Source organism: Pseudopipra pipra, chromosome 2, assembly GCF_036250125.1.
Source record: "Pseudopipra pipra isolate bDixPip1 chromosome 2, bDixPip1.hap1, whole genome shotgun sequence".
NCBI lineage: Eukaryota > Metazoa > Chordata > Aves > Passeriformes > Pipridae > Pseudopipra > Pseudopipra pipra.
Window position 1 is genome coordinate 29279853 of NC_087550.1, and position 27827 is coordinate 29307679.

The 27827-nt window shown below is 37.6% G+C and overlaps 1 protein-coding gene across 2 annotated transcripts in view; it reads left to right on the forward strand.

Annotated features, from left to right (window-relative positions):
• PRMT8 (protein arginine methyltransferase 8) overlaps window positions 1–19122 on the forward strand; it is a 56977-nt gene extending 37855 nt beyond the window's left edge. For both annotated transcript variants that reach the window (XM_064644745.1, XM_064644746.1), the window contains exons 5-11: window positions 1337–1400; window positions 5063–5205; window positions 5594–5681; window positions 8189–8304; window positions 13481–13631; window positions 15906–16027; window positions 17677–19122. In XM_064644745.1, the coding sequence (XP_064500815.1) occupies window positions 1337–1400; window positions 5063–5205; window positions 5594–5681; window positions 8189–8304; window positions 13481–13631; window positions 15906–16027; window positions 17677–17760 (768 nt within the window). In that variant the 3' untranslated portion in view covers window positions 17761–19122. The remainder of the gene's footprint in view (window positions 1–1336; window positions 1401–5062; window positions 5206–5593; window positions 5682–8188; window positions 8305–13480; window positions 13632–15905; window positions 16028–17676) is intronic.
• Window positions 19123–27827: the final 8705 nt, after the last annotated feature.

A 27827-nucleotide genomic window follows, 5' to 3' on the forward strand; every position in this document is an offset into this window, starting at 1 on the left:
GATGGGGCATAGAGTCTATACACTTTACAGTAAGGGAAGAAGTTGGATGGAGAAAAAAGATGGTGCTCTCCTCCAGGGATTTCTTCCTTGAACTCTCTGGACTGACATTCAAGTGTCCTTTCTTCAACACAGTTTTGGTTTATATTCAGGCCATTGAGCCAGACATTTTAAGGAGTGGTTTATATCCACAGGCAAGCTAAGTAGAATTAATAGTCAGGTTCCCATGGGGACTGGGATTGATATTGTGACTGCTATTATGTCTGTGTCGTATACAATATAAAAATAATAAGGGATTTGTTTGTCCTTCCATCCATTGTCCTGCCATCTGTGAGTACTATCAGAGAGGTCAGGCACAATTTAGCTTTTAGAGATTAAATGGGATTCACTGGATATATAAAACACTTCATTAGAGATAATACAGTTCTATTTGACATTCCCCTAGGGGATTTAGAGAGACAAGGATTACGCAAAGTAGTATTGGCAGTTTAATGTCAAATTTGGAAAAGGTAAATTAGGAACTGATTCAGTGACTACAAGCAACTTTGGCCTTCATGATTTTCAAAGGGCAGAAAAAACAGATTAATGGAATGTAGTATTTCTCTAAAAGATAGTAAAGGTCATTGCAAACATGGGCTTTTATGCTAGTGCGCAGATTGTACCAAATTTAAGAGCAAATCTAAAACTAGAAGGTACTTTGTAATTATTTTCCCAGTAAAAGCACAGAACTCATCAGAGGAAAAGACATGCAGTTCTGGATGTTTTTGTAAATAGAAAATTTCAGTCATTTCTTATGGGTAAAATGTCCACATTCATTTGGGATAGCATGCATTGCTAAAGATTATAGAATTTTCATGTAGACAAATAATTGCTTCTTGGCACAGACCAGTATTGGCATAGTTTGAATTTTAACATTATTCAAAAAAATTGGATGTATTTTGTTTTAAAATATGTGTGGAAATGTAGCACCATGCTAATTCATTCCCTTCAGCTGAATTTTTGGGGAGAGGAGGCAATATTCTAAAGTAGCAGGAATAAATTAAATAATGCAATTAATAAATCATATAAATTTTGTAGTTAGGACCTCTTCTTTTCCCCACATTTCAACAGTTTTAAATCTTTTCTGTAGGAGCCAGTTCAACTCAAACACAGACTTCAATTTAAATATTAGGATATTATTGGTTATGATTCTCCAGACACAGGTTTGATTTACTTTTTATCAATGGTTACATGTTCTGTAGAGTCTTTGCTGCCTTCAGTAGAAATATTTTATTCACATAGCTGAGATCTTTAACATATTACTCTTCCTCTCACTTTTCTTTTTTTCTTTTTTTCCCAGATTGAATGCTCAAGTATATCTGACTACTCAGAAAAAATTATCAAGGCCAACCACTTGGACAACAGTAAGGCATATATAAATACATATAAATCCTTTTCTTTCAGGAAAAAGAGAAGATAACTGATTTGCTTTCTCTGATTAATTTAGGTTGTGTGGTTTATATATAAATGGTAGTTTTGCAGAATTGACTTACATAAATACAAAACTAAGCACCTCATTCTAGGCACTACAACAATTCTTCACAGGAATTACTGTTACTTCCACATTTACTTCTAGACTCACAGACAATAGAAACAAATAGGACTTATCAACAGGCAGTTTGATTTAGGAAAGCAGACAGAAGATCCCATATTAGAGTTGAACTTTTCAAATTAATTCTGCCATTTGAATTCCACCTTATCTCTTAAATAGAATTCACACACACACATACGCTGACATTCAAATTGAAATAAGGTTCAAAGCAAAAAAGTATTCTGCAGCAATATAGATTTTTCACTAAGATTTCTGACTTTCAACTTTTAAAAAATACTTTTTTTTTCCAAAACATCAAAACACACAAACAAAAATGTCCTGTTCTCAAAATAAAACTATCATAGAAAACTTCTTTTTTTCTTGGAAAAAAAAAAAACCGATGAAATTTCCAGGAATGTGGAAACTCTAAATTAAAAAAAAAAACAAACCACACTAAAAACACCCCCAACCTACTGAAAATTCTTAGCACAAAATAATCTCTAAGCAGCTCTATTTCATGCCTTCAGTCCTCCTCCAAATCACAGTACACAAGATATCTTTGTAACAGCCTAAAAAATCCGTCTTTTTTTAACTGAGGCTGTGAGACAGCTCCTGTTAAGAAGTGCTCTTTGTGAAGAGCTTGCCTTTGCTGCAGAGCAGGTCAGGTCTGAGCTGGCTGGGTTGTTCCATGTGCCCCCACTTTTAGCTGTGTCTGCACTGATGCTCTTCTCGCAAAGGCACAGGAATAGATTTCTGTTCTGGTTTAGATCTGTTCTAATTTTTATTGCTGTCACTGGCACTTTCTGACTAACACGGAGCTCTTTGGGAGGAGAATTTTTTGTACAGTATGGATATTCAAGGGGTGTGGTGTGAAACAGCAGTGACACGGGATATAAGAGGACAGCCAGCATGTGCAACTTTTGGTTCAGGAAAAGAATGAAGTATAGTAAAGGACCACAAAATACTCTTCTTCACAGTAGGGATAAGGCACTAAAGCTGTGAGGTGTGAGCTCAGCTTGATTGTCCTGCACCTTTGGTGCACAGCTCGTATATTCCTGGAGTGACCTATCAGATAGCAACAAAATTAGCATACCACAAATCAATTTGCATTTGGATTTCCAGCAACAGGAATTGTGTGTGAAGGGACCATTGTCAGAATAAATTAGAAGGTTCCAATGTGCTCCAGAGGTTGCAGAAGGTATTTATCTCCACTTCTTTCTCCTGTTTCTACAAGGAGCAAGTCATTAAGAAACTGTGGAGGAAGAAGTAGAAACCCCTCCCCTTTGTCAGGAGACTTGTCTGGACAGGTTCAGCAGTCTGCATGACTGCAGTTTGGTCACCAGTATAAACAATTTACACACCTGAACTAACATTTACACTCTCGCACTTTACACTGACCAGCATTCACTTTCATTTTAATGCAGCCAGGTACCAACCCAAAGGACCTTGTTGCTCACGGAAATTTTTCTTTTTTTCCCCCTAAATGTTTAGAGGAATGCAGACTCAGCAAAAGGGGCTGAACCAAGAGAAAACCCACTGTTTCCAGAACAGATACAATACAGCTGGGGACAGCACAATCTATTCCCACATGATGCCTTACGAAGATGTTTCATCAAAGTGAAGGGAGGTGGAAGGAACTTGTGCTGCTGCTGCTTTTACTGTGGCTGTTCTAGGTGTAAACAGAGGGCTTCAAAGTCTGCAGGTGTGTCAGTCTGGCAGCTGTCAACAATGCTAAAATTCACTCCAAAAGAACTGTGACAGTGAAAGTTCCTAGGAGAAATGAGAACTCAAGAGAACTCATAGCTGGAGCTTATAGGCAGGCATAGTCTTCAGTATAACAACAGATGAACTGTTGAGTACTGCGAAAGAAAGGAGTTTAAAGAATGGGAAAGAGAAGAGAACTCTTCTCTTTTCCAATCAGGTTGCTCTTACCAGCTGATACTTTGTGTTACCAGTCTGAATCAGAGTGTTCCAAGCCTCTTAAGGGGCCACTGGGTTATAAATTTGCTATGCAAATAAGGTGGTCACATCCGGTTAGAGTCATACTAGTACTGCACGTATTTGGGAAAGACAAACCTCATTTTTCCTGGGCTGAGTTCTAAAATTCACTCAATCCACACTTCCACTCTTAACCAGCTAATCTAGTTATAGCTAAATTAAATTACCTTCATCTTTCCCAAACTGAATGTTGACCATTTCATCAATAAAAATTGCCATTAATTAAGAGTAATACAATAATGTTATCATTTAGTAATGGAAAGTAAAATAGTCCCTGTTCACCTTATTCCTAAATTTCAAGTGCATTTGTTACCTTGTCAAGGAAGAATCCAGAACCACGAGACTTTATGCACTGCAGCAAGCAATATAAATAGCAGAGAAACACACTTTGTAAGGTATTTGTCACAAGCTGAAAATACATTTGTAAATAGGAAATGTATTTTTTAAAAAAGCAGGAATGATTCGTGACTTGTGTCACTTGTCCTAAAACAAAACTATTTGTTACAACTGAACTGAATATGGACCACCATTTAATTTTTCCTTAAGCACTGTATCTGTTCTGGCGTCAAAGAATTCTATCATTAGTCATTGATTTACTTTTGCAGGGCATAACCAGCGTCCTGTAAAGTAGTATACAATATTGCCAGTAATTTTTAATGTGCTGTGTGTGTAATAGTGTCTCTGAAGATCTGGTATTCTACTATATCAAACTCTAACAGCCTTTTTAATTTCCTTGAAACTAATTAGGTGTGAAGTACCTGACAACGTTTCCCAGCAGTCACTTTGAGTAACTCTGGAAAACTGTGCACATCTAAAACAGATAGAAGATTTAGATGTGAATGAGTCAATCATGAAGCAGAAAGGAATGAAAAATTATTTTTCATGAGAGAACTGTTTGTACAAACTTTCTTGTTTGTGTACTGTCAGGCTAGATATGACTTTCTCAGCTGAGTCAGCTCCCCCTAATTGATGGAAAGAATAAGTCCTAGTTTTCCTCACTGGGAATCCATCATCATATGTTTGAAAAGCAGATGAGAATTAGATCCTAGTTCAATAATCTGTAATATCTCAGTGGTAATATCATGAATGTGCAAACTTGCAGGCATGTTTAAAGGATTCTAGGTGGATTCTTTGCATTACTTGGTCAATAATCTAGAAACCTTCCAAATTTCAAAGGTCATGTAAAATGAGATCATGCAGGTGAGCAGGTAAGGCTGGTTTTTCTGTTTTTTAAATATGGGGGGTTTTTGTTTGGCCTTTGTTGTTTTGTTTTGTTTTGTTTTTCCTTTTATACTGATTCTAAAACTTCTGTTTATTATACTTACTGGAAGTAGTTTTTAAATAGTTTAAAATCCATTGAGTCACGTGGAGTCACTCCTTATCTACAGGCGTTCAAGAAGAGAATCATATTGAAAAGGTCAGCCTGACATTCACCAGTAAGGAACTTATTCAGGTGTTTTATTATGTGAAACGTATTTCTTTGGATTCTCTTTTCAGTAATCACAATATTTAAAGGTAAAGTGGAAGAAGTTGAATTACCTGTGGATAAAGTAGACATCATCATCAGCGAGTGGATGGGTTACTGTCTGTTCTATGAGTCAATGTTAAACACAGTCATCTTCGCACGAGACAAGTGGCTGGTAGGTGCTCTGCATGTCATACTCCTTGCTGGAGCAATCATCATTTATTTTCTGACTACAAGCCTTCCCTTTGCTACTGGCACCAGAATAAAATTCAGTTACATCTCCAAGTGCCATTTCTTGGGCTTTAAGATAAAAAACGGGAATCTCAGTGAAAGAGCTTTGCTTTTGATTAGCTGCTGGCTGGTGAAATTTGTATAGACACTACCTAATGACATTGCTACAGGCTGCAAGAATTGCTGTGATTAAAGCTGGTGTGACAGTCTGAAGGAAAACAATAAAGGCATGCAAGGGGTGCTTGTCTGGTTTTTGTATGTGCAGTTCAAAATGTGATGTCTTTGTCAGGTGAATAGATTACGAGATCCATTTCCCCAAAATTCATCAACAGAAACCTGGAGGGCTAATGTTTCCAGACCGAGCTGCTTTGTACGTGGTAGCAATTGAAGACAGACAGTACAAGGACTTCAAAATTCACTGTGAGTAACACTTTTCTGTGGTTATTTCCCTAAAATATTTGATTTATAAAGGCTTGCTGTAATCTCGTTATTGGCAAAGGATTGCAAAAGCCAAGAAATCACACTGACCAGGCCAGAATTCCAGTATAAATGTGAACATTAAGGGTACGTTAGTCTGCTGATAAATTCAGGAAACTTGCAGTAATTTAAAGTGCACAAAAGAAAGATGCATTAGTAAATTGATGTAGACTTTGCTTAGAGTTATATTAATACCCCTACCTGTATTTAAAATGTGGATTATAGGAGATTTAGTATTTTGGTTCTTTTAATAAATATATAATCTACCATAACAACCAGGAAAATTGGTAATATTCTTTTGCCATGCAGGTCCTTGTTTTTGTTTTTTAACATAACAAGAACAGAAAAATAATAAAATGCAAATTAATTATAAATGTTACAAAATAACCCTAGAAAAAATTATATCTCCATAATAAGCTCGTCAAGGAAAAAAAAACCACAAAATGTAATGCTTTTTTTAACTTTTAAAAGCATTTTCTGTGAGAATTTTTAAATTAAAAATAAAGATTAGTAATTTCAATTTTACTTTTATGTTAAAAAGGGTTCTAAATTTTTATATATAGATATATATATACTTCATAGATGCATAAAATTGACTATTCTCTTGCTTTTAAAATTTTGGGAGGATTTCCTTGAAGTAGTGACCTCTACAGGTGACCTAGTCCAGGCTCCTGCTCCAAGCAGGCCAGATTTCACAATTAAAGTAAGTCACTCATAGGGCCCTGCACTGCTGTCAGGAGATGGGGATTCCGTAGCTTCTCTGAGTGAAGCACCCTTAGGAGTAAACATGTTTCTAAATATCCAGACTGACTTTTCCTTCCTGAGATTTGCCTTCATTCCCTCATCACCAGAAATGAATCTGACTTTTTCTTTGTTTATGTGGCAGCAGATAGCAAGTAGATACCACCATTAGTTTTTGCTGTCCCAGGCTAAGCAAACCCCATTTTGTTAGACACTCCTCATGTCTTAGCATGTGGTTCATTTTCATCACTAAAAGATCATACTCCTGGTTCATGTTCAGCTTGTTGTCCCCAGGTCACACAAGTTTGGATTTATTTGATCATAAGATCATAATAGTTGTGATGAAATGAGTAAGTTTTACATTATTTCAGTTTTCTTTTCCTTTTAAATTTTTTTGCTTTTATTTATTTTTCAGAGCTGGACAATTTCACTTAAAGGCATTTTCCATTAGGGGACAAAAAACCCCACAAAATTCCTAAGCAGTTATATTAATCAAAGATACATAAAAAAGTTTGCGTTAATTTAGTGGGTTCAGTCAATCTTTAATAAAAAAGCCTAACTCCTTGCCTCTCACCTCCTCTCAGAAGAAAGTTTGGTGTTTCTGTAATCAAATTCAGTACTAATACACAGAACTGTCAGTTGGTCACATTTGCTGTTTTAGGTCAAAAGTGAGCCCAGTGCAGCATGGCAGTGACAAGAAGTCTCTGAAGGTGCTAGGGTGAATTATATCTCCTCCTCAAGCACAGCCTAGATTTTTCTCCTTGGTTACATGATGACCTTGACAGCTAAATTCCTTACAAAATGTACAGATTCAAATGGATGTATGAAGCATTCATTCTGTAAAGCAATCAAAGCCATTTTGGCCTAAAATCCTTTATGTGCTTTTTTCACCTCGCGTTTGAACCCTTTCCTTTCTAGACCTTGAGCCTTTTTCTTTTCTGTTCTTAACTCGGGGAGAGAAGGGGTTCATAATTTAAAAAAATGTTTCAGGTTCTCTTTTTCTCTTCTAAAATGTTGTTTTCCTTTAAGACACTTTCTTTTCTAATTTCACCTCTAATTTCTCTTTCCCCCTCGCTTTACATACCCTGTATTTTCAGTTATTTCCATCTCACTATCTGTCTGCACCACAATCTTGTCTCTCCTCCATTTTGCTTTTCTGTCATGATGTACATGTACATTAAAAGTTGGATGCCCCAAATATTGAAACACAGCTGTAATTCTACTCCTGTCAGTAATTCACTTGCTGAAACTAAGACTACTTAAATAATCAAAAGAGCATGCAAAGTACTGATTGAATAGCAATCTATGAAAAAAAAAAAGTATTAACCAGAATGGATAGGAAAGGATAGAATAACCCTAACAGCTATTCCAAAGACTCAGCCTGACATATTATATTATTTTGGGCAACACTCTCAAATGTCTAAAGCCACAATAATCATCAACAAATCTCATATAACATGGCTTTGGAGACACCAAAGAACAAAGACCACTTCTTCAAAGATGTACATTGAGGGGTTATTTTGCCACAACTGCATTATCTGTAAAATAACAGTGATGACATAGACAACTGGGGCAGAGAGCAAAGAGCTAAAGAGGAAATCTGAAAATTAGGGGATGGTAGAAATTCTTTCAAATGAAAGATGCTTTGAGAAACAAAATATACTTTCTATTATTACTGCTAATCTTGACGTACCTCTTTGCATTGACAGGGTGGGAGAATGTGTACGGCTTTGACATGACCTGTATTAGGGATGTTGCCATGAAGGAGCCGTTGGTGGACATAGTAGATCCAAAGCAAGTGGTGACCAATGCCTGTCTAATAAAGGTTTGGTAATTCCAAATATACTCAATTCTGAATGTTTACAACTAACTGTAGGATTCTTTGGAGACCTGCTGCTTGTGTTTTACTGCTACCTTTATATGCTTTTATCTAGCTGCAGAAGCCATCATCATAGAATGCTATCATGCTGAGAAGGAAAGACATGCAGTTTTAAATTAGTCAGTACTGGTATGCTGCACATGCTTAATACTGTCACATGAGCTAAGCATGAGCATTGATACCTTGATTTCTTATGGAATACCCAAAAGCAAGATGTTCCTTGTGACTCTATTCATCTGGCTACTGCAAGGTATAACTCAAGACTCTTACAAATTTTACGTATGCAAATACTGGATAAATAAAGAGAGACATGGTGTATTTAGATATGAATTTTAATTGCCCTACCTTCTTGTAAATAGAGGTTGGAAATTACTGATGGAATGCTGCTGAGGAGAAGGGGTAAATGAATTTTGTTTGCAGTAAAAAAGATGGAAGCATCAGTTTCTTGTATGTCTGATGATACAACTAACTTACTTACTCCAGAATGTGATCAGAATTGAAACCTAATTTATTTGTCTAACTTCCTAGTTCTTAGCCTTATCCAGAATGCTACTGTGCTCTTCCAGCCCCAACATCTCCATTCAGAGGTTAGCTTGTACCCTGCCCTACATATAAGACAGAATGGTCACTAATCTGTTTTCACAAGATCACGTTAAGAATGGAGGAACTGCCTGCAGGAATATTTTAAAGCTCTAAAATTCCTTCCACGTGAAGTAATCCTCCTCATGTGGGACTACTCTCATAAATAAGGCTGTCTGCGTCAACAGCAGTGGAAGGATCAGGTCCATGAATCCAAGAGTATGCTCATTCATCCCAAAGAGTCAGTTTTAATTTTTCACTTTCACTTTTTGCCAGTAACAAACACAGCATTAAGCATTCCCACATGTAATAAGGAAATACATACCTCTAGTCTGCAGAACCTTTACTGAAAGCAGCAGAAAGGAACAGAAGTAGAAACTCTGTGTGACAACGTATGCATGCACAGTCCATCTGCACTGAGGGGAACACAGGATGGTTGTGCCTGAAAACAGCCTGAGCCAGAGCAATTTCAAATTGCAATACACACAAAAGAAACAGCTATTTAGAGTGCGTAGAATATGTCCAGAGAGTGAGAGACAAAGGGGTAAAAAGGGGTTGGCTTCTCTGGAATAAAAAGCTGCACACCCTTAAATGGAGTACACATCCAGCGCTTTATTTAGAAGGTCTTTGAGAGTAATTGGTTTTACGAAGACAGACAAAAATTTTCAAAGTGTTCCTATTCAGGTTTTATATTTCGTTTTGACATCTTTTGTCCATATAGTGAATGGTGCTATACCATGTAGTGGCACTGCGAGAGCAAAGCAGGTAATAACTACGCAGTCAGAAAACACTTTCCATTCCAGAACCTGTCACTCTCACAAACTGATCACTAAAAAAACAGAAAACTGTTAATGAAAGGCATGATGGAGGGAGGCCTATGTTCAAGCTAGCAATATGGAAGCCAGAAAAACAGAGTCTGCATTGTTGGGTGTTTTTTAAATTTCATTTACTTTTGCACATGGTGTAAAGATAAAGTATATTTCTTTAATCCTGAAAATATTTGTGAATTCAGAAAATTATATTAGCCTAAGAAAACATTTGAGAATAAACAAAGCCATAATGTTTAATTATTCAAATGTTTTATTAAAGCACTTCAAGATGGCACAGCTTGTTCATATTAGATTCACAGAGGGATTTTTAGGGTGTATTCAACCCAAAGCCAGCTAACTTAGGATGCCTACAAGATGAGTCTGGGTTCTCTCTACATTAGTCAGTGGATGGACTAGTCACTAGATGCATTCCTCAGAGACCAGTCAGAGCCCTGTGCTTCTGCAGTTATTTTGATTCCCAATTTAGATGCTCTGAATTGTTCTACAAAATCAGCAAAATAAGACAGCCCCTGCATGCTGTGTAACCATGACACTTAGCTAAAATGCTGAAGTAAAAGTTCCTGTTTTGTACTCCTCAGAAATTGGATGTAACACAAGTCTTGAATCCTTTAAGGAACTCTAGCCACTAGGCCACAGGTGTACTGGGGGTGGTATGCAGAGAATACAGCATGTTCTGTGTCGTGGAAGCCATTTCCTTTTGAATGATCTCTTAAATATATCTCAGGGGCACAGGAATGGGAGTCCTCTGTTTAATTTCCAAGCCAGGGAGAGTAGTGGGATCAAAGCATCTTGAATCAATCAGTCAATAACTGAACTCAGGATAAGCGTACAGGTGTCCTACTGAGGGACTACTGCTTTCAGTAATATTGCCAAAAAAAGGAAAAGTTTGTTTCAAACTCAGTAAAACAGTTGTGTTTCCTTCTCTGAACCCTTTGTACTTTGGAAAAATACAAATGTGTTTGGGTTGACTGAAAACTTTTTCTGCCTGTTAATTCTGATTTGGTGTCAGCACCAGAGACTAAAATAACAATAAATCCATTGTTCACACATCTGTAGAAAAACTTGCAATGAAAGAGTGGCAAAAACTGACAAAACCAAACAAGAACAAAGGATATGCCATATCCAGTTTGTAATAAAAAATACTGTTACGCTTTCCTGAATATCCTTCCCTATCTAGACACAGAACTAAATAAAAAAAAAAAAAATCTGTTTCCGTGTTCTTTCCAAGTACAGATTACAGCTCCTGCAGACACCACTTTAAGATTACACAGTTTAATGCTACTTAAATCACAAACTGCCTTCCTAGCACAAAAAAAAAATTATGCAACATTCTTGTTTATGAGAGCCTGTCTGGGAAGGGGATCAGAAAAGAGGTGCTGTGGCACTCTAGAAACAACCTTAATTCTGATTCACATGAAGAAATGGGACAGGCAGCAAGTCAGCATTTTTTCCAGGAGCAAACCTGATTGAAAGCTGTTTCTCCCATTAGAAGAGAGCTGCCTTCATCCAGGGTGATACCATTCAAACAAGAAATAGTAGCTGGCAACACAGCATCTCAACCTCACTGTTGATTCTAAATGATACATCGTTTGCTCAGTCCTAAAGTGATTTGTGCCACAGGACAGTCTAAGAACCATTCTTTATGAAATGAATGTGAAAACTAGACCTCTCTCTGTCTCTGTGCAACAGGGACATGTACCATGGGATGTCTCATGGTCTTTCATACAGTGTCAACCATGGTCTGAACCCCCTTACTCAGCTGATAATTCTGACACTTTTACTGCTGCTTAGCTTAAAACATTTTATTTTCGTACTGTGATAATAAAGAGCTGTATTTTGATCACATTCCTGCGTAACTATGCCCATTTTGTTGTTGTTGTTGAAATCTGAATGAAATCTGGTAAATCATGAATTTTCCATTTATTTTATGCAACGATAGTATTTGTCCCCTGTGCAGTTAGCTGCAATAAGCAGTGCCATTGAATATAAGAATATATAGGTAGCCAGACTACAATTCAAAGAGATCACCAAAACTGGACTCATCTGTTCTCAAAATTATATTAACTAATAAAAAACCCCACATATTTGTCTCATACCTTGCATAGTAAAAAAGGCATGTTTCTGTCCTTAAAAAAAAAGACTGTGAAAGTGACCAACATTTTAGGCAGCCCATCTGTTCAATATTTTTGATAAATTTCTACTAACTTCTCTAATAAAATTATTTCCTCGTTCTTTTGATTCCACTTTACCCTGCAGAGCCAACACAGCTCAGAGAGAGGGAGCTAGTTCCCTTTTATGTGCCTCACCATTAGACTTAAGTCACAATTTCCCCACAGTGATACCACTAAAAAGACACCAAAAATTACAGAAATCTGCAGCTATCACCCACCAGTCCAGTCTAGCTTGTCAAAGCTTGCAGTCTGCTGTGGAACTCTGCCAGGAGACCTCAGAAGTTCTTATTCCCACTATGCTTTTTTCTTACCTTCTTTTAAGGGCAAAAACCCAAAAACATTTTAAGGCTATCACAGTATTAAATGATCAATTATATGCATGGGTCACTTGTAGACACTAGTGCCTCAGGGTGTCATCGTAATGTAGTACAATAATGTTCATTATGTTTAAGTTGTTCTTGAGCAATGCTAACCAGACAGGACTAAAAAAACCCCTCCAATGGGCAGTCTAGACTCTGTCCTCCATTTTTGCAGGGTGGATCTGAAGAAATGCTGGTGAGATCAGAGATAGGATTCCTGGCATAGGCTGGTAGAGAAAATTTGGATTTCTGCCTACAAAACTTCTCTTTCTCTGTATGCATGAGCAATGAGGGTATCAGAATGAGCAATGAGGATATCAGAAAGTGCACTGATTTCCCACAGTATTAGACCACAATTAGTAGTATTGCAGACTTATTATCCTCCTTATCATGACTACAAGTTCTGGAAACAACCCAGATAAAAGCAATACCAAAAGCTGGGAAAATCAGGTCCATCTGGCAAACACAGTTTAAGCCTTGAACAGGGAGATTTAAATATTGATGGAAATAAGCAATCTTAAAGACTACATCATTGCTTCCAACTACTGCAATCAAGCTATAGCACAAGTTACATAATTTGCTTCTGTCTTGTTCAAGAGTAAGGTCCCTGTGGACTGTCCATTTGGAATCAGTTATCTGACAAAGGACTAGAAAGCATTACCATTAGAAAGCAGGACCCTCTCACACCTCAAATGTTTCAACTGCTTGACATGGTCAAATCATTTTCCCTTTCAGAGATGCACAAACAAACAAAAAGTTTATTTTTATTAAAAACCCAACTCTGCCAACATCTTTCCTCAATGCTGACAGTCTTCGATAACAAAAGGTCTTTGAACTGGGACCTATATCTTCATTTCAACATCCATCATGCCTGCATTTGTCAAAGCAGGTTTTTACTTTGATTTCCTCCATCTCCTACAGCCCCTCCCTGCCATTCCCAAGAACACACAGTCTTCCGTGAGTGCCCTCTCTTGCCACACTCTGTCAGCTTAGTCACATAACTGGATCATTTGCTATTTTTTTGATATATTCAAGTGTACCACTGATTTCTTACAGTATTAAAGGGCTGTGAGTTGTCTTTGTGGCTGATAATTAAATAAAATGCTAAAGTAGATAACTCAACACTTACCTGAGAGTCACAGACTTCTGCATGTAAATGTCTTTTTCTTTCTCCTCGAAACAGGAAGTAGATATTTATACAGTGAAGACTGAAGAATTGGCATTTACTTCTGCATTCTGCCTCCAAATTCAACGTAATGATTACATTCATGCCTTGGTCACCTATTTTAATATTGAATTTACGAAGTGCCACAAGAAGATGGGATTTTCTACAGGTAATCTGTATTTCTTTTAATTTCATTTCTGTTGCTATCAGTCTATCAGTTCTGCTGTCCAGATGGTACAGAAAGGTTTGATTTACCACCAGGTTTGAATTTCAGTGATAAAAATTACTGTCATTCTGGGGAAGGTGAGCAGGATGGGGAAAGGGTAATTGCTTACAAGAATTCTATGGAAACAGAGGCTGGATTTCACAATGGCTACCAAGCTTAGGGTTCAGTAGGAATTATGACCTAGGAGTTTATGCCCCTCACCAGTTGTATCTAAATCCCATGTCAAGTTTTCAGATCAGATAGGGAATTATTGGCTCAGTGAGAGATAGCAGCTCTGCATGCTAGTTTCCCCTAAATCCAAAACTCAACAAAGCTCTTGCTTGTCTCAGAGTCTAGAACAAAATCATCATTTTTTCCAAGAACACATTGCTTATGTAAATCACCTCTAACAATGTGAAACTCTAACTTACCTTGGTGAGCAGATATTTAAAGGAATAACCCCATTCCTTTAAGGCATCATTTAACTGACTGAACAAACCACAGTGTTGCAAGAAATGCAAAAACCTCGTTCTGTATTAGCCTGACTGCATACAGGAGGTTGAAGGAAGTGTTTCTCTGCCTCTATTTAGTACGTCATGATAAGGTAGGTGCAGAAGCAGTTACTCCATAAAAAAGTTATTTGGCCATCTGTTGCTGAAGGTCACCACTGTCTGGCAGACTGATTTAGATTCTCAGCTGGTGTCTGTTGGCAAAGCTCTACTGAATTCAGTAAAATATACCAGTTTGTAGGACATGATGAAGTTCCACTTGATTGATATGTAGTTTTTTTAATTATGAAGAAAATAAGTACGTGATTTGGAGTGGACTTGAAGACCTGTGCCTATATTACACACACACACACACACACACACTCTTCATGGGGCACAAGTTTCCAGTTATGTCAGGCTTTTCTAAGGAACACACCTCTGCATAAGGGTATATGTGCGTGTACAAGGTAGCAGTTACAATTTAAAATATAAATTCAATTTAGTTTTGGTCTAACACATTTTCACTTAAAAGTTTTACAGAGGCATGTCCAAATAGTAACAGAGCCTGGATCTGAACTCCTACAAGAAGATGTCTCCATTTAAATACTGCAATTAGTAGTCATTAAAACTGTCCGGACACATATAGAAAAATTATCTAGTAAAATACTTTTCCTTTGGAAGATACCAGTTTGCCAGCACAGTTTCTGAGGAAAAGTTTGTTTATGTCAGTCTTCTCATACTAGAATTTTGGGGGAAAAAAACCAGTTAAAAATTCCTGTCCTGACAGTTTTTTGAAAATGCAACAGTATTTCCCCAGTCACAAAAAATTTCAAACTCCAAATATTTTTTTAAATATTGATGTTGAAATGAAATAAGATCATTATTTTATTTCACCGTGTTAATATATTATTAGTATGATACAATACAATGGCCTCATGTGACTGGGGATACAAATAGAAGAAAAATAAATTTATCAGAGGATTTTTTTGCCAGATCGGGAAGCCTCTGAACTTGTTTAGCTATTCTTAGCTTCCTAGATGCTCCTGACTGCAAGAATGCTAGAAGTACTAAGTAGCCAATATAAGTTCATTAGGCACTGCTCAAAGATTTGAATTTAAATCAAGGGGGAAAAAAGTAAATTAACAGCCTGAAATAGCAGAGGAGTGTCAAAGGGATTCTGCTAAGCAAGACTAGAAATTAATTCCATCTCTGGCAGATTGCCCACAGTGTATGCCTTTTAAAAATCCAAAGCCAGGTCAAGGTGCAAGTACCCTTTCACCAGCTCTATCCTCCTGGAAACTATAAAATCTGCTGTTCTGGGATCATGAGTGAAAAGTTTCATCTGTGGCATTGTAAATAATAGTTTTTGATAATTTTGTGTAATTATTTTTTGAACTAATTTAGACTTCTGACATTCAAAGCACTTAGTTGTAAAGATTTCCCCAATTTGAATATGTGGGGGTTAAAAGGAAAGCATCAAAAAGTGCCTGTCTTGCTCTGTAACCCCCTTTGTGGAATCCTTCTTGCTGGGTGTGATTCACATCTGACATATTCCACTAAAAATTAGAAGACAACCCACTGACAGCCATAGAATTAATTGTGTTGTTGTAAAGTATATTTACTAGTATAGTACATAAGTTAAAGCATTCTATGAGAAGAAAGGTTTTTTCCAACCAAGTTCCCAATCTTAATTGGATTTGCAAGACATGCAAGAAATTTTGATAAGTAATACCCATATATATATTTTTAGCACCTGATGCTCCTTATACTCACTGGAAGCAAACTGTCTTCTACTTAGAGGACTATTTAACTGTGAGACGAGGAGAAGAAATCTATGGGACTATATCCATGAAACCAAATGCAAAAAATGTGGTAAGTCAGCATCCCTGATTCTAATTCCAGCTCTATAATCTCACAAACTATAATCAACAGTAAAGAAAATGCATATGAGTAATACAATGAGAATGCTAAAGGCATTCATGTTTATTAGTAAAAGCTCTAGTCACAGCTTCACTAAAGCTGCCAACCACAATGATAAAGCAGTGCTAATATTACAGAAGTCAGCCTGCAAACAATCTAGCATGGGGAGAAAGGATTCAAATACATCACCAAATCAGGTGTCCTCTGTCATCTGCTTTATTCATATTTTGTGATGCAAGTAGGCAAAGGTCTCTTCATAGTGTCACTTAAATCAATGGTAAGATCCCTTCTGCCAACATAGGATGATCAAGAGCAAGCACTTCAGTTCCACATCTATGGCCATTAAGTGATCTCCCACTCAGTGCCCACAAACTCTCCAGTACAAAATCAAGTGACACATTTCATTTGGATGTCTGTGTGAACTCACTGATCAAATCTACTTAACTCATTAATCTAGTGATAGGGTTGTTTAAAAATTGTGGCTTTCCATAGACAATGCAGTGTTTTATTCAAGACTAAAACTAAAGCGTGATGGATTTCACACTACAATGACTGGTGAAAACTTCCTCAGTTTCTCTACTATGGGCTGAATCCCTCTATGTCAGTTATTCAGTACTTCTTTTAACTTGTGAGGAGACTATGAGACACACAGCTGCAGCAGTTGTAATTATTGAACTATTGCATTTGCTGACTGCAGCAAATCTTAGCATTTAATTGTCTTCCTTTTTTGTGTTACCTTTCCATTTTTGTACCAAACACAGCTTGGATATGGTTTTCATAGTAGTGAAATATTATACAGGAGAAGAAATAAACACAAAATAAATTTGGCATTAAAACAAACACATTCACCCCTGAAGCTACTGCTTGCTGTGAAAGAGAGGAAAATAGTCTGTTTCCTGCCTTTATATTGTCCTTGGGGGACTGGTAAATTTTCTTTTGCATTGAGCATATCAATTTTCTTTGAGAGAAATGAATAAAATATCTCAAATTTGTTTGCACAGTAGTAGGCACCTGAATGCAGATTTACATGCTGAAATTAATGTGTTCTTGATAGTTGTCATAAAACAGAGAGACCACCTTGGTTCAAAAGGAAAGATGAAGGCTTTCAAAAGCTTGTAGAGTCAGAGCTTCCTTTTGTAGGGCTATGTAGTGCCTCTTTCCTAAAACCATGTTATTATAAGATAAAGAATGAATAAGGGCTTCTATACAATGGGAAGTTTACTAGATCTATTCTGGAATAACCCCTAATGTGAAAGCTCTTTAGCCTAGATAAGGAGCATCTCAATGGGGAATACCCTTCAGAAATTTTTATATGATACATATCATAATAGCACTTCAAAAACTTCCTAGTAGTAACCGGGACATTAAATCAGCCTCAAGAAGAATACAGAAATATGACCTAAGCATAGATTGTATGGTGAATGCTATTACACATCCTACACCCTGCTTTTTCAGTGTTAGCACCATTTAAAACGAAAAGAAGTTAGAAATCACTGTAGGTATCTTGAACCTGCAGGTCTTTTCAACTCAAACAGTGATAACTGAATTGATACACTAAACTTATGGTGTTACTTACATGTTACATTTAAATCTTTTTACAGCGTGACCTGGATTTCACAGTAGACTTGGATTTTAAAGGACAGCTATGTGAAATGTCAGTATCTAATGACTACAAAATGCGTTAGCAGGAAACCTTGCAGAAAGATGAAAAGGAGAATTTTATCAAGTCTTGAACTGCTGAGCTTCAAGCTAAGAACAACTGTTCACAAGATTATTTTATTACCTACTAGAATGTTTACTCTGATGGAGAGTGGTAACCTGATCTTTCTTGCAGATAGTACAGGGGGGCTGGGATCCCACTGTGAATGTACAGTATACAGAACTGTAGCTTTTGTCAAACATAGGAAAAATTAAGCAACAGTCTTGAGTGTTCTGGTTAACTTCAGGATGGTAGAAGATGCATATACAAATTGTATTACTTACTGTGAATTTCTGGTTCTTCCAAGCTTTGCATGTTAAGATGATTAGGGCAGTTTTCTCACTATGAAAGACTACTACAGCACATTACTGTGACAGTATTACTGGACTTATATTCAATATAAATGAATATATATATATTGTACATGAGAAAAAATAATTTCATAATAGGAATTTGTTTTGTGAATATTTAATTCTCATTATGCAGTTATGGAAAGATAATGATGTTACCTCTGGCACTACTCTAAGCAGTGATATATTCCATTAACTGTCCATCCAATGTTATAGCTTTGGTAAATACTTCATGCAAAGTGTACATAAGAGCTGGGCATTTACAGGAAGTTCAACAACTATATTTTTGAATGTCCTCTGGAAAATGTGGACCATTAGTTTTGAAATTCACTTTCACAACTGGATGTCTGTCAGAGCTTTAAAAAACATTTGCTTTTTATCCTTGAAAATATTCTGTGGTGAGTTTTTATAGCTGGATTTTGCATGAGACCTGAAATCAGACACCTAGTATTTAAATGTGATGAATGCAAAGTCTCTGAAATGGTGGATAATTCATGTTTTTTAGCCATGCCATATTTCAGTTCTTTGCAAGATTCTTAATACAAAATAATTTAAAAAAATAGGAATTAGTGTTTCCTTTTGGTGATGTTTTAGATAAGTTTTAAATTGCAAATACTATTCTCAAGAGTGCAGTGATTTGCAGGAACAGATTAATGTCTTTAAAAATTGTCAATGGCTTCTGATAATACTAAGATGTCTGTAGCTTCCCCATCCCCTTAAGCCCCCTGTTTTTCTTACAAAATTTCCCGCTTTATTGTTAAACCATTAAGTGCTTACAATTCCGTATATGTATGTATCAGATCTTTTTACTATATGAATGTAGACCATTTAATCACATGTGATTCATCAACAACTGCGTCATCAGTCCTATCTACCCATCTTCCAGTCTGTCTGGCATTAGGCACTAAACCGCTCTATCATGTATTGGATAAGATTGACTAGTTTTTTGCCTAAAAATCTTTTTAATCACCTGCAAATAAAGCATACTTGAAGATGTATTTTGCCAGTATTTGTCAACTTCTCATGCTTTCGAAAACTATATCTATTGATTTTCCCTTCACAGAAACTGTACAGTGCCTCCATTTTCTTATGGTCTAAAGATTATGGTCTAGGGATTGTATCACATGGTATCTATGTAGAATGAAATTAAACTGTATTTCAGCAGTAAAAGATGCTTTTTGCAATGTAGTTCATCACTGTTGTTTTAAAGCACTTTTCGTTCATTTTTTTAAATGAGGGTGAACAACTTTCCTCACAAAATCACTAGGATTTTATCTGTCGAATAATGCTGTCATTTTCAAGGAATCAGTTCAGCTACTCTTTCAGTAATGGACTGGGAAAAAACCCTCTACAAGTCCCTTTCTAGTCACACTTCTGTAATTCTAAGACTTTAAGGTAAAGAATTCTACCAGATTTTTTTCTCAGGCCCCTCCATTTATATAAAGATACTCAAATGTTTCCATCTTCTCTTCTGCCATTAATCACTGAGTTGACTATTACTGAAAGAAGAAAGACTCTTGCTTCATTCCCTGAATTATACTTTGACAGCACTCCAAATCATCTACTTCTATTGCCCACTGCACGAATCTTTAATAAATTTAATATTAAAAGAATAACAAAGAAGAAAAAAATCCACACCTTGTTTAAAACAAAAATAAGAACATTAAAAAAAAATTCCCTAGGGTCTTTACAGAGAATGTGCCATTTTTGCCTGACAAAATGCCATTTTTGCCTGACAGACAGCACTGGTCAAGAAGCAGAAAAAAAAAACTTGATCAGGACAGCTCATTAACCAATTTGAGAGGCATTCAAGCAGTGTTGAATATTGACTGCCCTTTCTGCCTCATCTTTCAACTACTGACAGTGTGGTGAAGACTTCTCTTCAACAGTGGCCAGTGGCCACCTTGCCTTAGTACTTAAAGTGCCCATTCACTTCAGCATTGCAAGATTAAGTCCTGGCTCATACTGTTAATGGCACAGTTCTGGGATGGTAATCAGACCTCAGGCACACTCAGTCCTGGAAAATTGGCTTGTGCTTTTCTTCATTTCAAAAACATATCACATATTTCTCCATCACAAAAAGAACTGAGAGTACCTACTGCAGTGTGGCTGAGTGTTTTTAAAATCAAAGTGATCAAAAAGCAAATTCAGGCTTCCAAGGCCATTATAGGTGTTACCTACCACAAAGGTTTTGAAAGCACCAATAAGTTCATTATCAACATCAGTGAAATAGGTATGCAAAAACTTACAGACTGTTAGGTTTTGCTCAGCAATCCAGCAAGTACCTGCCACTGAGTCTGAGCCTAATTTTCTCAAGGCTTGAACAAGATGGTCTCCTGTGGACTCCAGGGTTGAACCAAAGCCACTGGTTTTCAAAGCTTTACATTAAAATACTAATGACAAAATGACTGCTGACAACTGAACCAGACACATGTTGAAAGCATTTAGTTTCCTTCCCACTGACAGGAAAAGAAGAGCATGAGCTGAGGACAGAGCATGAGAAAGAAACTGATATACAGTATTTACACAAAAGACTGTCCCTGATGAGTAGTACAGCACTGGAGAAAAGAGAAAGCAGGTCACCTCTGCCTTGACTCTGATCCAAGGCAAAAGTATTAAATCCCTCTCAGGGATTTTCCTGTCACTTGAAACACAAAGAAACATTAAAAAAAATTAAATACTGAGCATGGCTCTAAAAGGCATAGTGGGCAATTCACACTTGCAGTGCTTGTAAGGATTAAGGAAGCAGTCTGTAATGTTAGGAAGGCCACTCTATTCCCAAGGTTCTCTACAGAACAGTATAGTACGACTCCATTCTCACATGCATTTCTTATTCCCGGCACAAACTAGCCCTTTACAGATGTTATTAAAGTTTCAGGCTTGGCTTGGGTTTTGCAGGGGTCATTCTGGGGACTTTCCTGTGTGCAAAATTAGGAAGTTTAGAGCCTTTTTACACCATCTTAGACTTTTAATAGGGGTTGAAACAGTCCAGAATATAAACAATAGTATTACCCAAGGTGGCATGTTTTTACTACAGAGCTAATTTGAAGAACCTTCTCAGAGATAATTTCTTACAGGATTTGTTTTAAATTTAATATTAACTCATAATTTAACAAATACAGATTTGATTGTACATAACCGAGAGAAACCTCATTCACTTAAAAGGTAATTTATAAAGGATACATTGTGTTCCATGTATATAAGGAAGAAAAAATCCCTGTTTTAAGAAGATAAGGAAGTACAGGCTGGGAGCTGACCTGCTGGAAAGCAGCTCTGCAGAGAAGGACCTGAGGGTTCTGGTGGACAAGTTGTCCATGAGCCAGCAGTGCCCTTGTGGCCAAGAGGGTCAATGGTATCTTAGAGTGCATTAGGAAGAGCTTTGCCATCATGTCAACAGAGATGATCCTGTGCCTCTACTCAGCCCTGGTGAGGCCACAGCTGGAGTGCTGTGTCCAGTCCTGGGTTGCTCAGTTAGAGAGATATGGAGCTCCTGGAGCAGGTCCAGTGAAGGGCAATGAAGATGATTAAGGACCTGGAGCATCTCTCTTACGAGGAAAGGCTGAGGGAGTTGGGCCTGTTCAGCCTCAAGAAGAGGAGACCTCATCAAGGTATTTAAGTATCTGAAGGGAGCGTGTCAACAGGACCAGGCTCTTCTCAGTGGTGTTGAGCAATAGGACAAGAGGCAACAGGCAGAAACTGATGCACAGGAGGTCCCCCTTTACTGTGCAGGTGACCAAGCACTGGGACAGATTGCCCAGAGAGGTTCTGGAATCTCCTTCCTGGAGATACTCAAAAGCCACCTGGAAACAGTCCTGAGTAATGTGCTCTAAGGGATCCTGATTGAGCAGGGGTTTAGACTACATGACCTTCAATAGTCCTTTCCAAATGTAACCATTCTGGGATTATGTGCTTTCCATGAACAGAGACTCCCCAACCCCTCTTGGCAGCTGTTCCAGTGGTGGGCTAATCTCACATAAGCATTTTATGTTCAACTGCAATTTCTCATGTTTTAACTTGGGACTGTTGGCTCTTATTATTTTACTATTTGCCCCCGAGAAGAGTCTGGCTCTGTTTTCACTGTACTCTCCATTAGATGCTGGAAGATACAATTAATTCCCACCTTAGTTCCCTCATGGTACCTCCTCTCTTCCCTGTACAACCCATGATTGCACCCTGGCCTTTTATATGAATTACACCTCATATCCACCTGTAATACCTCCTCCCCTTTTTTATCTTCTAACAGAGTCTAAGTATATATTGCTTCTGTTACACAAGTTTTAACAAACGTACCTAAGGGTTTTGCAAAGAATATAACCCCAAGGATTCACTATTCAAAGAGAACTTCAGGTTCTGCATTGTGTTGGTGGCATTGAGGACACATTTTATGAGTAATTTTCAGGTTGGCATACAAGGTCTAAGTTTATGCCAGTGTGTGCACTTGCCTAGTTTGAATATACAACAAAGCCACGTGATTTCTTTTTCAATAGGCATTCAGCATTCACAGACTAGTTCCAACTGGAAAAGTGGGAGGTTTTTAGTCTTTTTTGAAACATTTATTTTCAACATTTCTCAGAGATCATCTCAGATGTTAATCCCCAAAGCACACAGGCACGTGGGAGGAAGACAAATCCTTTAGATCACATCTAAACTTCCTAAAAATTAAATGTGAATTTACAGCACCTACAAATCTTCTTAAAGAGCAACTAAAGAAATAAACCTGGTGTTTCTTATCTGATAGAACAATATATTTAAAGAGCATGTGAATCATGAGCTAGAGATTTCCCAGAAAAATTATATTTCTGCACAGTATGTTGACTGAGGTGAGCCAGGGCAGTAGTATGCCTACAGGGAACAAGAATGTCCCCTGAAAATAGCTGCTGCTTCTGGGGATAGACACAAAAAGGTAAAAGACGTGTTCTACACAGCTGAGATGGAGAAAGAAGTAGACCACTGCTCACAGATGGCTGCTAAAGCAGAGCACCCATCCTTTAGACAAAAAATTATTCCAGGGCACAAATATGGCTGAAGGGAAAGAAAAATGTTTTTATGACCTCAAAATTTTTGAAATCTCCACTGTTCTCTTTGCCTATATTTCCCGTCTCTGCAGGCACCAATACAATTTCCCTGAATTTTCCCTTTTCTTAGCATGTTTGATATTTTTCTCATTTTTCAATGGAAACAAACATTGGAGATAAGTGATGGTGCAAACAACATAAAGATAGCATCTTTTGAGAAAGCTTGGAGAGAACTATAGCGTGATCGTGAAACAGAAAGAAACCATGTTAGCTTTGAGGTGACAACTACAACACAAAATCAGTCTTCTCACAGAGCACACAGGGCTACAATCCAGGTCATTCCTCTGAATCATCAAATGTGGTCTTTTAGAAGCACACCAGCAAAATCAAGCCTAAGCTGACCTATAAATCTTCATGTGGAAATTGGAACATCCTCTTTTGCAGATTGACTCTGTGTTTTTGTGCCTAGCCATTTTCCATTTGCTCACATAAACCATCAGTATTTCCAGTACAACACAGCCCTAGAACCAGAAATGGACTCCTCTGTTAAGGTCATGACAGTATTTAATCACAAACCATACCAGCCCTGCCATTTTGAAGCAGGTTATGAGATGGCAGCCCCGAAAGGCATGTGTAACTCATTAACAGTAACTTGCAATGCTGATCAGTTAGCAGAAGTACTTTATCATCATAGTGGCATATTTTCACATTTATTGGCATGACAAATCAGTGTCATTAGCTAATGAGATCTGATTGAAGCAAAAATAATTGCTATTATCCCCACTAACAGAGTATCTCAGAGAAAAAAAGCTCATTATTTTCCTTGCTTTCTATGGGATGAGTGTAGGTAGGCAAGCAACAAAAGTGCTGTGTCAGGCTGAAGCATGAGGATGTGATGGATAGAATTTGTATGTCAAGTAGACAAAACACATCATGACAATAAATTCTGAGCTACGAATTGAGGGTATGGAAGCAGCAGAATTCAAAAGGTCAAGGTATCCTTTACCAGTAAAGATGTGGAGATAATTAGGAAAATAATCAGCAAATACTCAGAAGACCAGGTAAATTGGTCTGACTCCTCCCACTAACAAAGGTAGCAGAGACATTAAAATATTTTCTGATGAGAAATTTCCATTTGAATTCTCTTGCCAAGTGATACTGTTAAGTAGGAATTCTGTTAAACAGCAGGATGTCCGATCTCAATCTGAGCAAATGCCTAGAGCATTCCAACCTAATGTTCATGGGTCCAAATGCAAAATTCACTTCTGCTTGCCAGAACATTTGACACTGTGTTATGTTCTTCCCATTCTTGTTCTTTCAACAGTAGTGGCACAATATGCTATTTCTTTTCCTTCATCTTGAGATGTTTCTAACTTTTACTTTAGTGATATACAGGATTCCTCTTCTGGAACCTGCTTATAAATCAAAACCAGACCTAAATCAAACTTTTCAACTAAGCTGTCCTCATCTCTTATTTGCCTGTGTGTCATGTGTTCTTTTTATTATGGTCCACTCATGTAACTGCCTGTGGTAGTGAGGATAAATCTAGTCAGCCTGGAGATCCTGCCAGTCCCAAGGAACTCAGGACAATTATAAGGAGTCAGAATTTCAGAAGTCAGAAAGGTCCGGTGATTTATCAATCTCTTGAAAACATCCATCCCCACTGCTGAAGCAGGACAAGCTGGAACAGGTTGTTCAGGACCTCTTATAGTAGGGTTTTGAATATCTCCAAGGATGGACACTCCACAACCTCTCTGAGAAAACTATTTCAGTGTTTGACCACCTACACATTAAAAAAAAAATAATTTTTTTGTTCAAATGGAATTTCTTGTGTTTCAATTTGTGCCTGTAGCCTCTTCTCCTGTCACTGGGCACTCTTGAGAAGAGTCTGTCTGCCTCCTCTTCATTCCCCACATCCATGAAGTATTTACACACTCTGATAAGATCCCTCTCTCTTCTTTAGACTCTCTTGGCCCAATCATGTAACATGCCTGTAGCAACTAAAAATGTGGGTTAAAACTCTAGCTTGGAGGACTGTATTCCGTAAAGTACTGACTTCTGAAAGTATCTAGAGGCTAGTTACAGTAGTCTGTCCAATCTTAATTGCTAGGAGACTACAGCAAAAAATGGTTAGACAATCTCATGATAGATGAGTGCAACAACATTACTTAAGAACAAGTTACTGATGGTATTTCTGTGTACCAGAGCAGCAAAATGGGCACAGTAATTGCATGGAATTTTGGCGTCCTGATTTTTGATTTGGGCTAGCAGAGCTTGTTATTCGAAATAAACACAGGTGGTTCTCTATGAAGAATAAAATTAAGCTGTGGAACTCCTTGCAAAGGATACTGTACAGCTGATAGATTTATATGAGTTCAAAATAAGACTCAACATGTTCCAGTCTTAGAAGAGAAGCCAATGGAGGGTATTTTAATACATAAAACCCATTTCATCCTCAAGAAGACCCTGCAAAGTAGGGGGTGCAAATCAGAAGAATATCAAAGAAAATATCATAAATTGTAGCCCTATTGATGTTTCTTTTAGGCATCTGGTTTTGGCCACTGCTAGAGATAGGATACTGTATCAAATCAACCTGCTGTTTGATCCAGTATGGAAACTGGAGAAAGAGCAGAAGATGACTTACAGTCTCTAGGTATTGGCATTACGTATTAAAGGCTCTTTAGTCTTCTGTAAGAGAATATCAGCCAGAAGCTGAGGCCAGTCATTTCAAAGAGAAAATAACAGCATTTTTAACAGTGAAGAAGACTACCAACTTTCTGAGCAGTCTGTTCCAATAGTTAAGGTTGTCAGTTCTTAATGCCTTCAAATCGAGATACAAACAGAATGTTTTAGATTTAATTCAGAGTAACGGGGTGCAATGGAATAGTAGGTGATACAAAATCAAATTGACTTAATGGGCCTTTTTCCTTTCAAAATCCTACAATTCCATAAATCATATCTTAGCAAAAAAGTTCATTGCACATTTATGCAGGGAAGAAGTGCAAAACTACCAAATGTAATTCACTGCCGAGGACTTCTTGCCTTCTGAACCATAATGGACAGCAAAAGCAAATGGAAAAAATACTTTTAAATTAAGCTAACATTTTAACCTGAAATACTTTTCTTTAACTGCATAATTGTGGGATAAACTTTTATAAGAAAACTGAGCAGACAAGTGTTTTTCCATGGCAGAAGATAAACTTGTCCTTTGATTTCTTGTTGAAGAAGGCAGTAGTTTTCTCTGTAGAAAGTAGAAACTACACATCTTATCTGAGTTTAGTAATTCCTTGCACAGTCTCCCCTGGGGCTTCTAATGACTCCAATGATTTCAGTGTAGAAGGTGACTTTACAGTGTGGTTACAAATAAAAAATGCCTATAGCATACCTGTAGAAAGTTTTACTTCTATCATTCATCTTTCTCTGCTGACAGACATGTCATTTAATGCAAATCAGTTTCTCTGTTAGAATAATACCTAAAGAAGCTCTGTCGCTGAGAAGCTGCATTAATGATTTATGCCTCATTTCAAAGGGATGAGCAACGGCCTTATTACAGCTTCATAATATAAATCCATACAATACAGGGTTGCTATGACAACTGATGAGCCCTAATAGCTAGATTCAAAGGACCTTGTTCAAAACTGTCACTTAGTGCAGTTCAATGTAGCTCAGTCATTTGCACCTGTAAGAACCGGGAGAAGGCCATGCAGGAACAGAACAGAGCAGAACAGTTCACTTACAGTCACAGCTTTACAGCTGAGTGCCTTACCTCTGAGCTATGCAGTGGTAGCCTGGAGGCTTTTCAGCCCCTAACAGAAGTATCCAAACTGGTGTTTGGCTGCAGCAATACTGGGCTCACCACCGGCCCCCGAAGCCACCTGAGAAGTATGGTGAATAAGTTCACATCCAGTTCCATTTATCCATATTCAAAAGATGAAATTACAAAGAGACAAGACAATTAAACACCTTGCTGATACTGAAAATGGGCTGCCCACTCCTCTAGACTTCTTTTCTCAAAACTGTGATCTTAGCTGTGTTTTCCGCCCAAATCCTCCCACTAACTCTGATATTTGTCAGATTTTGCTGGGCTAGTTCAGCTCACTAGTCCAGTAGATTAGTGAACTCTGCCTTCTCCCCCCCACCCCCCTCCTTTTCCCTTGAGATTCTGACAAGGGAGTAACTTAAAGTGGTTTATTGCAGAGTTCTAATGCCTTGGAAAAGATAAAATGGAGGAGTAATGAGTAGCAGGGATGGTTGCAAACCTATCCTGTACTCTACCCCTGAAAAAGATGGCACCTGAGCATTTCTAACAGCTATACAGACACAGTAATATACACATGCATGATTCATATGCTTGATTTGCTCTGCAAAGGCTAAAGATGGCACAAGATAAAACACCAGGCACAACACCATATATTATAGAGGGATGATAGTTGTGGCTGCTGCTGTTCCTTTTTGCAAGTCCAGACAAAATCTGAGCTGAGTACATATTGCAAAGGTGCAGATACACACACAACACAATACTGTCATCAGCCACACAGAGAACACAGCAGGGTCTTCACTGTTCATTACTCACATACACATAAACAGAACTCAAGTAATATGAGCACTTGAGTAAGACTTGGAGTCACATAATGTTCTACTTGAATGTCTCCATTCCACAGGCTTCCCTACTCACTTCCTGTTTTCAG